Genomic DNA, 10,748 nt, shown 5'->3' with positions numbered 1-10,748 from the left:
CTGGGAGACTCACTGGGCAGATAATTTTCTTCTAAACCATCTGGCTGACTCTCCAGATCCAGGGCATCATACCTAATCTGAAGGGGCACCTGGCTTGGGAGAGGGGGTTGGGAGGGATTTTTATTATTACCTCCTCGAGTAGGTACCCACTCCCACTCCCCTTCATCGGCCAGGTGTCCTTCTATAGCCTGACAGTGGGAGGTGTGGGAGACAGCGGGAACCAAGGAGAGCATTGCTGCCCTGCCAGACCTCATGGAACCAAGGATCCATTGTGACACTGCAGGGCCCTGGGGCACCACGGTGCCATTGTGACACTGCAGGGCCCAAGGATCCAAGGAACTTTGTGACACCAAAGGGACATTGAGACACTGGGAGGCCCCATGGAATCATGGACACCATTGGGACATTCTGGGGCCTCATGGAACCATGGTGACACCAAGTTGGCGGGGAGTGTTGATCTGCTGGAGCTTAGGAGGGCTCTGCACAGGGACCTGGACAGGCTGGATCCAGGAACCAAATCCAACAAGGTGAGGTTTAACAAGTCCAAGTGCCGGGTCCTGCACTCTGGCCACAACAACCCCTGCAGCGCTACAGGCTGGGGACAGAGTGGCTGGACAGCAGCCAGGCAGAAAGGGACCTGCAGGGACTGATGGACAGCAGGCTGGACATGAGCCAGCAGTGTGCCCAGGTGGCCAAGAAGGCCAATGGCTCCTGGCCTGGATCAGGAATGGTGTGGCCAGCAGGACCAGGGCAGTGATTCTTCCCCTGTGCTCAGCACTGGTTGGGCAGCACCTCGAGTGCTGTGTCCTGTTCTGGGTACCCCAATTTAGGAAGGACATGGAGGGGCTGGAGCGTGTCCAGAGAAGATCAACAAGGCTGGTGAGGGGTCTGAAACACAAGTCCTGTGAGGAGCAGCGGAGGGAGCTGGGGTTGTTTATCCTGGAGAAGAGGAGGCTCAAGGGAGACAAGGCGGTGTCAGGGCAATGGCTGGACTTGATGATCTCCAAGGTCTTTTCCAGCCTTGCTGATTCTGTGATTCTCTGAAACCACCCTTGGAGCAGTTGCAGGAGGAGCCCTGGGCCTCCTCTTCAGAAGCTCCAGTAACCCAGGTCCCTCAGCTTCTCCTCACAGCCCCAAAGCCCATCCTGTCAGTCCTGCAGAGCCTCTGCAGCCCCTCCTCACTGCCCAGAACAGGCAGCCCCACAGCCAGACACAGCAGCCCAGATGTGCCCCCCTGGCCTGGGCTGCCTCTGGCAAGGGAGCAGCACGAGGCACTGCAGGAGCCTGCAGACAATTCCTGCAGCACTTGTGGGATGATCCTGCTCCCCAAGGGCTGTTCCCATGGTGCCAAGTCATGAACTGGAATGGGGAGTGGGGCCAGAGAGGAAAGGGCAAACAGGGATGGGCTGTTTGCAGGGGAGGGAACAGGGCTGGGCAGTGGGAAGAAATTTGTAGCAGGAAGAGTAAAGAAAGCAAAGGTGAAGCCAAGGAAATGCTCAGGGCAGTTTGGGGGTGGCTGCCAGGCAGCCCTGGCTCTGAGCAACAGCGTCTGCAGTGGGACAGGAAACTCCCAGCTGATGGGAACAAACTTTCTGGCTGGCTGCAGAGGCCAGGACAAAGCTGAGTGGTTTCCCTGGCGTCCCCCAGCCCTTCCTGGCCCCAGGGGCTGATGGCATTTGTGCTCCCTCAGGTTCATGTCCCCACAGCAGCAGCATGGGGGTGCTCCCGCCTGCTGTGTGCAATGCAAACAGGGGCTCCTGAGCCAGCGCTGCCGTGGCTGTGCCTGCAAGGATGCGGCACCTGTGTGAGCTGGGGGAGAGGCCAGGGCTGCAGAGGGGGGATGTTGTTGGCAGCTCCATGAGGACGCTCTGGGACGCTGCCCTGGGCTGTCCAGCGCACTGGGGATGGATCAGCCCCTGCTCTGCTGCTCCTTCCCGTCTGCCCCAGGGCCCCTGCAGAGCACCAGCCATGCTGTTTGCCCCCAGCCTGCCCACGGCCAGCCTGGGGCTGCTCACGGGGGTTTTCTGTGCTGAGCATTGGCCTGGCCGTGTTCTTGAGAGAGCCTGGGCAAGGAGCCTGGAGCCCCCAGGCCCTGGCCTGAGGCGTCAGCGCTGCCCCAGCAGTGCCCATGGGCTGTCCCTGCTGCAGCCCCGGCACTGCCACCCCCAGGACTGTGCCCGGCCCCGAGAGCACTCAGGACCTGCAGCAACACCAGGGCCACCAGGGCAGCGGGGCAGGGCCACGGGAGCAGCACTGGCAACACCAAGTGCTGCTGCTGCTGGGCACAGCTGCTGTGCCAGCACTGATCTGCCCCAGCTCTGCACACAGACATTGCTGCTGCAGCTCCAGAGAAGGCAACAAAAGGGCATCTCTGCAGAAAACTTTGCTGGGACATCCTTGAGTTCCTTTAAAGCCACCGAGAGCGCAGCCCCTCACTGATACAGTCTATGGCCACAGGGAAGGTGGAGAGAAACAAAATGAGAAATGGCACAGAGTGTATTTTTTCTATGGACAGTATGAAAAAAGTAAAACAAAATATGAACCTCCAAAATAAAACCAACAAGAAGTATCAAAGATTACTTTAATTACAAGTGATTTGCAGAAACTGGCCAGCAGTTTAATGTCCCTGAAACCATCCAGTCATCAGTGTCCTCACTGCAGCCTTGAGCTCCTGGTTCCTCAGGCTGTAGATGAGGGGGTTCAGGGCTGGAGGCACCACCGAGTACAGAACTGACACTGACAGATCCAGGGATGGGGAGGACATGGAGGGGGGCTTCAGGTGAGCAAATGCTGCAGTGCTGACAAACAGAGAGACCACGGCCAGGTGAGGGAGGCAGGTGGAAAAGGCTTTGTGCCGTCCCTGCTCAGAGGGGATCCTCAGCACGGCCCTGAAGATCTGCACATAGGAGAAAACAATGAACACAAAACAGCCAAGTCCTAAACAGGCACTAACAGCAATGAGTCCAAGTTCACTGAGGTAGGATTTGGAGCAGGAGAGCTTGAGGATCTGTGGGATTTCACAGAAGAACTGGCCCAGGGCATTGCCATGGCACAGGGGCAGGGAAAATGTATTGGCCGTGTGCAGCAGTGAATAGAGAAAGGCACTGGCCCAGGCAGCTGCTGCCATGTGGGCACAAGCTCTGCTGCCCAGGAGGGTCCCGTAGTGCAGGGGTTTGCAGATGGACACATAGCGGTCGTAGCACATGATGGTCAGGAGGGCAAGGTCTGATGAGATGAAGAACATAAAGAAAAAGAGCTGAGCAGCACATCCCTTATAGGAGATGGTGCTGGTGCCCCAGAGGGAATTGTGCATGGCTTTGGGGACAGTGGTGCAGATGGAGCCCAGGTCACTGAGGGCCAGGTTGAGCAGGAAGAAGAACATGGGCGTGTGCAGGTGGTGGCCGCAGGCTACGGCGCTGATGATGAGGCCGTTGCCCAGGAGGGCAGCCAGGGAGATGCCCAGGAAGAGGCAGAAGTGCAGGAGCTGCAGCTGCCGCGTGTCTGCCAGTGCCAGCAGGAGGAAGTGGCTGATGGAGCTGCTGTTGGACATTTGCTTTGGCTGCACATGGGGATCTGTAAGAAAAGTAATCATGGAATAGTTGGGTTTGGAAAGGACTTTAAATATCCCAGCACAGCTTGGGGACACTTTCCACCCTCTGCCTGCCAAGGGCTCTGCTGCCTGGAGCTGTCCCTGCCAGCAGCTGCTTCCCTGTGCCCAGGGCTGGGCCCTGCCAGTGCAGCCAGAGCCCAGCCCAGCCCTGGAGGCTCAGCTCTGCCCTGCAGACCCCTCCTAGCACAGGCACTGCCCAGGGGCAGCTCTGGCTCTGCAGGCTCTGATGGCCACACCAGAGCAACCCTGAGGAGGCTGGAGAAGTGACACTGATGATGCCTCTAAGAGATCCTGTGCCGATTTCTGTCACTGCCCGCTTTATTCAGATATGACACAATTTTTTTTTAATTTTTCTCAACGTGAACTGAGAGATGAATATCTATGTGCAATTTCCCTTCCCAGCAACACAGATCAGTAGACTAAAACTGAAGGATTTTCCCTTTTTTGCAGCCCATGACTTTCTGTGCTCCCTGTATCATCTGCTTGGAAATGTTCTGGAGTTCAATGCCATGCTGGGAGCAGTCCTGAACAATGGAGCATCCTCACCACAGAAGGAGAACAATTCCAATCCTTACCAGCTGTCTCCTCCCACCCACATCTTGTCCCCCAGCGCTGGGAGCAGCTCCCCGGGCCGGCTGAGAGCTGTCCCTGGCAGGCAGCAGAGTCCCTGGCCCAGCACAGCGCCCTGGGCTGCAGGACCCTGCTCTGCAGGACAGCCCTGGGCACCCCTGGCTGCTCTGCACAAGAGATGATCAGAGAATGTACTCACAGGGTCTGTGGGCATTGGGATGTTCCAGCGGTAGGAGATCACTCCAGGAGCTGCAGCTGCATTGTCCTGCAGCCAGAGGTTCCTGTGCCAAGGGCTGCCAGGGATTCTGCCCCAGGCACTTCTCAGCACCTTCCCAGCCCTGACTGATGGAAGCTCTCTGTGCCTCTGTGCTGTGCCCGGGCTGGCTGCAGGCAGTGCCCCAGCCCTGCTGGGCTGGGAGAAGAGCTGCTCATCCAGAGAAATGTGCTTTTGAAGCTCTCCTTGGTTACCAGGATCACCCTCTGTGCCAGGAGCCCGGCCCAGCTCAGCAGCACAGACACAGCACAAGGACTTTAATGACCCTCTGGGGCTTTGTGCTCAGGCCCTGAACATCAGGCCCTGAGAGGGAGCTGCAGAAACCTCTCCAGAACTCCAAGTCAGAATCCAACTCCAAAGTTTCTTTGACTTTTAATGGGTCCCACTGAGGGACACGACTGAGAAAGTGTCCCCAGGCCCCAGGCAGAGCAGAGAACTGGAGGCACTGATGACAGGTGGGGACAAAGAGAAGCCAAGTCTTGGTGCCCTGGGGCACAGCAGGGTCTGTGCCACCAAGGGCTGTCAGGAGACACCTTGTCCTGAGGCACTGGGGCCTCCTGGCACAGCCCCAGCCAGGCTGGGCACTGTCAGCCCCTTGTCCTGCCCTCAGCATCCCCCCCTAGCCCACATCCCAGTGGCCTCAAGGATCTGCTGGAAGGAGTCCCTGGGGAGCCTTGCTCAGGAATGGCCCTGGGGGCTCCTTCATGCTCCCAGGGACTGCAGGTTTTTCAGAGCACTTTGGCTTTGGCTTTTGCCTTGGAGTCTCTGAGAGCTTTGTGCAATCATGGCCTCCAATTATCTGCTGTAATTAGTCCCTGGAGAGGCTTTGTCAGGAACAACACTCAGTGGGGCTCATTAATGCTTCAAGGTACTTCAGTTCTTTTCAGGTACTTGGTGTTTCCCATTTGATCCAGACTCTGTGAGAGGTTTGTGCAATCATGGCCCCAATTATCTGCTTTAACGAGTCCCTTGAGAGCTTTGTACTGACACTCAGTGGGGCTTATTAATCCTTTGAGATACTCTAGGAGTTTAAGGTGCTTTGGATTTTCCTTTCCACACTGAGTGCCTGAGAGTTTTTTGTGCCCTCCTGGTCTCTAGTTCTCTCCTCCAAGGAGTCCATGAGGAGCCTGTGTTGGGGATGGGCCTCAGTGGGTCCCATTTATGCTTTGAGACACTTGGGTTTTTTTCTCTGACTTTGACTCCTGGACAGGTTTGTGCAATCTCCTCTCAAGCCCAGAAGTTCAAGGGCTCAGCTCCAGATGCACCACGTGGCTCATTAGGATCAAGCAATTCCTGAGAAGCCATGGCTCTGCCTTGATTTCCCTCTGCTCTAATGCAGTTCATTAAGAAGGTTTCCTTTTACAGTTATGGAGAAATATTTCAAAGAGCTTCTAAGAAATATGTATTCCTATTTTAAAGAGTGTCTTTTATAACTGTTCTCTTTCAAGAAGAGCTGATTGCAGGATTCTGTGATTGATATAGATGTAGGGCCGCTCCTAAGGAGGTCTGGCCAGGTCAGAGAAGTTTTACCTTGAGGTCTGACCCAGTGTGGACAACCTTGCCCCACAATCCCCAACCTCATGTGAGAAACAATTTTCACTTTCAAAAATTTAAATGGTTTATTAAGACCTTGTCAATATACAACAGAAGAGTGAATAAAGAATTAATACAGTTTCCGGAGTAAAGGATTCAGTCACCATGTGGTCATCTATAAAATGGATGTTCTGTCTTTTATAGCTCCAGCCCCTCCCAAAGTCTTGTCAATCCACTCCTCCTTCTCTGTCCAGTGGTGGAGATCACTTTCTTACACCTTGATTGGAGCTCAGGCGCTGCCATAGCAACAAGCCGACCCTCCCAAATGCCCTGACTACTGAGGCCATCCCGTGATAACAATGCAAGGGGGAAGGGAAAGATAACTATCCACCTACACAACTTCTCTTAACATATACTTAATATTCATCCCTTAATTGTGAGAGTCAACCATAGGATTACTCATCTATAACAAACCCCCATTTTCTTTTTCTATGTGTTATTTTGCTTGAATATTTAATAAAAATTTTTCTCTTTCTCTTGAAAGAGTCATACTAGCATCTGTTGATGTGGGCAAGGACAGTGGGAACAGGAGAAAAATCTCAGGTTTTCCTTAGACACACTTATTTGGAATGGACAAAAGGGCCTAACAGAGGTCCAGGATGGCTTTGACTCCCATCTATCATGCCTCTGTGGTTGCTACCCATAGTCATTGTACCTTAGGGGTCCAGAGGCCAGCTCGGTCTCGCCCTCCAGTCCCTGTTGTATTCAAAGAAGGTTGGGGAATGACAGTGGTCCGATATGGCCTTTTGTCCCTACCTTACCATGCCTACGGGGTTGCTACCCACAGCAGGGCTATGCCATCTTCTTGGAAGTGAACAAAGGGGTCTTGCCCTCCTTCCTTTGTCTTATTTTCTTAAAGAAGCTGTCCCATTACCTCTTACGGTCCCTTGTGTACTTCCCCTCAACAGGTGCTGGTAATTCTCACCCATTAAAACAGGAAGACAGTTCTCAAGCTGGCTGGTGGAAGCTTGACTTTGGGTGTCTTGGTGTTTTTCTGGTTGTCTTTCAATCTCTGCCTGAGAGTCAATCTCGTTTCCCCTGGCCTGGATGTTACAGTCCACTCATTGGGTTTTTCCTGCTGGGCCTTTAATTCTGTTGGCATGAGTCCATCTGTGGGCATGAGTCCATCCCGACTCTGCAGTTCACACGGCTGATTCGGTGGTGAGCAGTACCTGAAAGGGACCTTTCCACTGAGGAGTTAAATGCTGATCTCTCCATGACTTGATCATTTCTTGATCAAATCCTCAGAATTAATATTATGGATTCTGAAATCCAGGGTGGTAGTTTGAGGAATAGCCCCTTTATGTCTTAGCCCTTCTAAGGTTTCTGCTACAGACATAATGTATTTCTTGGCATTGGCTTCCCCTTCCTCATAGGTGGCAACCCTCTGGGGTGAGGTCAAAAAGGGTAACCCAAACGTCATTTCATAGGGTGACACCCCCAGATCTGACTGGGGTTGGGTTCTAAGTCTTAATAAGGACAAAGGGAGACATTTTATCCATGACATTTGGGTTTCAATCATTAGCTTATCTAGAGCTCTTTCAAGAGTTTGATTCATCCTCTCAGTGTGACCAGAACTCTGGATGCCATGGAGTGTGTAATTCCCATTTACTCCCAGGGTTTGAACAACATTTTGCAATATTTTATAGATGAAATGAGTTCCTTGGTGTCATGATCCACTTGTGTGGGGTGTTGTGATGGTTCTTTTCACCAATCCCAAACGTGCAAAACGGCAAACAACAAGGGACTATTAGGTAATCCCAACAAATGCACCTTTATTAGGGGCCAAAACAGTAAATGCAATAGTGGGGATCAGAAAGGAGATAAAAGGATAAAGAGAGAGAGAGAAAAGAGGGGGATGGGAATAGCTACCAACACAGGCGAGATCCTCACTGGTCCAGACGATGGGGATCCGTCTGGTTGTGTCGGGGAAGTCTTCGAAGTTCTGGTCAACTCAGGGGTTCAGTTATACTCCACGGAGGAAAAAAGGGGGGAACATGCAGGACAATGAGAGTCTATTGTAATTGCTGCGGGGGAACAGGTGAGTCCACTGAAACCACCGAAGCAGGACAAACACAATGAAGAATAAGTCCATTGGAATTACTGAAGAAGAACAGGTCGTGTCATTAGTGGTTTCCCCACTCCCTGTGGTAGGGGTCTCAGTCTCAGTCCTTGGGAGGAGGGTTTTCGATCTCCGTCCGTCTGTCACAGTGGTAACGGGGCAGATGAGAGGTCTTCAGTGAGAGACCACTAGAGTCACCCCAGAAGTTCATTCGGCTTCAGGAGGAGAGTGGGCAAAGATACACCAGGCCGTTCCTTGCTGTGTTCATGCCGGGTCCTTGCCGATTCCTTGCCAAATCCTTGCCAGGCCTTGTTCGGAACAGCTAACGTAACGGTGCAGCAACTGCACCTGCACTGCCGCTCTCTCCAAGCCGGTACTGTAGTGGAGAAAGGGGTTTCTCCTTGTGGCAATTGGTAGGCAAAAGTGGGGGCTTCAGACGGCCTCTTACACTTGGTCTGAATCAATCCTGTTCAACATCCCATATTGGGGAATGATTGATTCTAGAAGTGTTTGACTCACAACATTGGCGTTGCTTTAACCGTGGGTACCGCCTCTACCCAATGAGTCAGGTTACCTACTATCACTAGTAAAAACTTCCACCGTTGTACCTGGGGAAGCTCGGTAAAGTCTATTTGGATGTTTTGAAAGGGCTGTAAGGCTAGTTCTTGCCGTCCTCTGGGTGTTTTCCTCATGACCTTCTCATTTACTTGTTGGCATATCACACAGCTTTCAATTACCTGTTTAGCTATCCCAAAAATTCCTATGCAGCCCCAGTCCCTTAGAAATTGATCACTTAGCGCTTGTGTACCCCAGTGTGTTGTTCCATGTATGCCTTCTAGCATTTTCCTGGCAAGGGGTTTATTCAACATTTGCCTCCCATCTGCTAATCTCCACTTCCCTTTGTTATCTTTCCTGGCTCCTGTTTTGAGGAATTCTTTCTCTTCTGTCTCACTGAATACGCAGACTTCTTCCATTTCTCTCATAGGGGTCAATGCTATCATAAGTTTTCCTGTCCCTGATTCGGCTGCATTCTTAGCATCTAAATCTGCTAAATGGTTCTTTTGTGCTTCTTGAGTCACCCCTTTTTAAGGTCCTTTAACATATACTGCTGCCACTTCTTCTGGTAATTGAAAAGTTTCTAACACTTCTAAAATAAGTTTTTAGTTCCTTTCCCCTTGAATTAAATAGCTCACTCTTTTTCCAAATTTTTCCAAAGGTATGCACTACTCCAAAAGCATATTTTGAGTCTGTATATATTGTTTCTCTTTTCTGTGTGAATATTTCCAGAGCTCACTTTAGGGCATACAACTCACATGCTTGGGCTGACCAGTTGGAAGGTGAATTTCCTTTTTCTAGGGCCACTAACTCTTCATCTACTATAGCCTACCCCAATACCCTGTGCCCTGGATTACCCGTGAAAATCCATCAATGTACAATCGTTTTCCACCTTGGAGTGGTTGATCTGTTAGGTCCTCTCTTACTTTAGTTTGATAGTTTATAACCTCTAGGCAATTATGTATTAATTCCTCACCTGGTTTTCCATCTAAAACTGGGCAGGGTTGAGTTGGTTACTCACGACTAGCTCTAAACCATTATCTGTTAAGATGGCTTCATATTTTAGTACTTGGGAATCAGTGAGCCATTTCTCAGCCTTTTAGCTGAGGATACTCCTTACGGAGTGAGTGGTATCTATTTTCAGTTTTTCTCCAAAGGTTAATTTTTTGCTTTCTTCTATGAGTGGGGCGCTCGCTGCCACCGCCTGAATGCAGGTTGGCCACCCTCAGCTGACAGGGTCTTGCAGTTTTGATAAATAGGCCACTGGTTTCCTGGATCCTCCCCGGTCCTGGGCTAACCCTCCATGTGCTGCCCCTTTTTCTATATCCACAAACAGATAGAAGGGTTTGTCTAAGGCAGGAAGACTCAGTGCTGCTGCACTGACTAATTTTTGCTTTAAAGCTTCAAAATGTGCTTGTCGTCTTCTTCCCACCTAATCTCTTCTTCTACTAACTTTTCATACAAGAACCTGATGGCCTGCGTGTATCCTTCAATCCATAGCCTACAGTATCCCAACAGGCCTAAAAACCTTCTGACTTCGCTCTTAGTTTTTGGTCATGGGAGTGAGGCTATCCTTGCAATTCTCTCAGGGTTCAGCCGCCAGCTCCCTTGACAAATCACATGTCCTAGGCATTTTACTTCGCTCTCTACAAATTGGAGTTTCCCTTTTGATACTCAAAGTCCTTCGTTCCCCAGAAAATTTAACAATGCTATGGTGGATTCTCGAACTTCGTTTTCTTCCCGTCCTGAGAAAAGCAAATCATCTCCATACTGGATGAGCTTTATCTCAGGTTTGATGGAGAAGAGTTGTAGTACTTCTCCCAAGCCTTGACCAAATAGGTTTGGGGATTTGGAAAACCCTTGTGGTAACCTGGTCCACCAAAGCTGTTGCTTTCTCCCTGAATCGGCGTCCTCCCACTCAAAGGCAAATATATCCCTGTTTTCTTCTGCCAGTGGACATGCCCAAAAAGCATCTTTTATGTCTATCACACTAAACCACTGCTGTGCTGGGGGGATATTGCTCAGTAGTGTACAGGGCTTAGGCACTACTTGGTACCGATTCACTGTTCTTTGGTTTGCTTCTC

General features: G+C 51.2%; 1 protein-coding gene across 1 annotated transcript; it reads right to left on the bottom strand.

The window, feature by feature from the left end:
- Window positions 1-2,571: 2,571 nt before the first annotated feature.
- On the bottom strand, window positions 2,572-3,349 carry LOC137463808 (olfactory receptor 14J1-like; the record flags this gene model as incomplete). Its single annotated transcript, XM_068175201.1, has 1 exon — window positions 2,572-3,349. A coding segment is annotated over one exon (732 nt), but the record flags the coding sequence as incomplete, so codon positions are not given.
- Window positions 3,350-10,748: the final 7,399 nt, after the last annotated feature.

This window comes from Anomalospiza imberbis, chromosome 30 (genome assembly GCF_031753505.1).
Source record: "Anomalospiza imberbis isolate Cuckoo-Finch-1a 21T00152 chromosome 30, ASM3175350v1, whole genome shotgun sequence".
NCBI lineage: Eukaryota > Metazoa > Chordata > Aves > Passeriformes > Viduidae > Anomalospiza > Anomalospiza imberbis.
The sequence above is the reverse complement of the archived record's forward strand: the minus strand, read 5'-3'. Positions and strand labels throughout refer to the sequence as shown.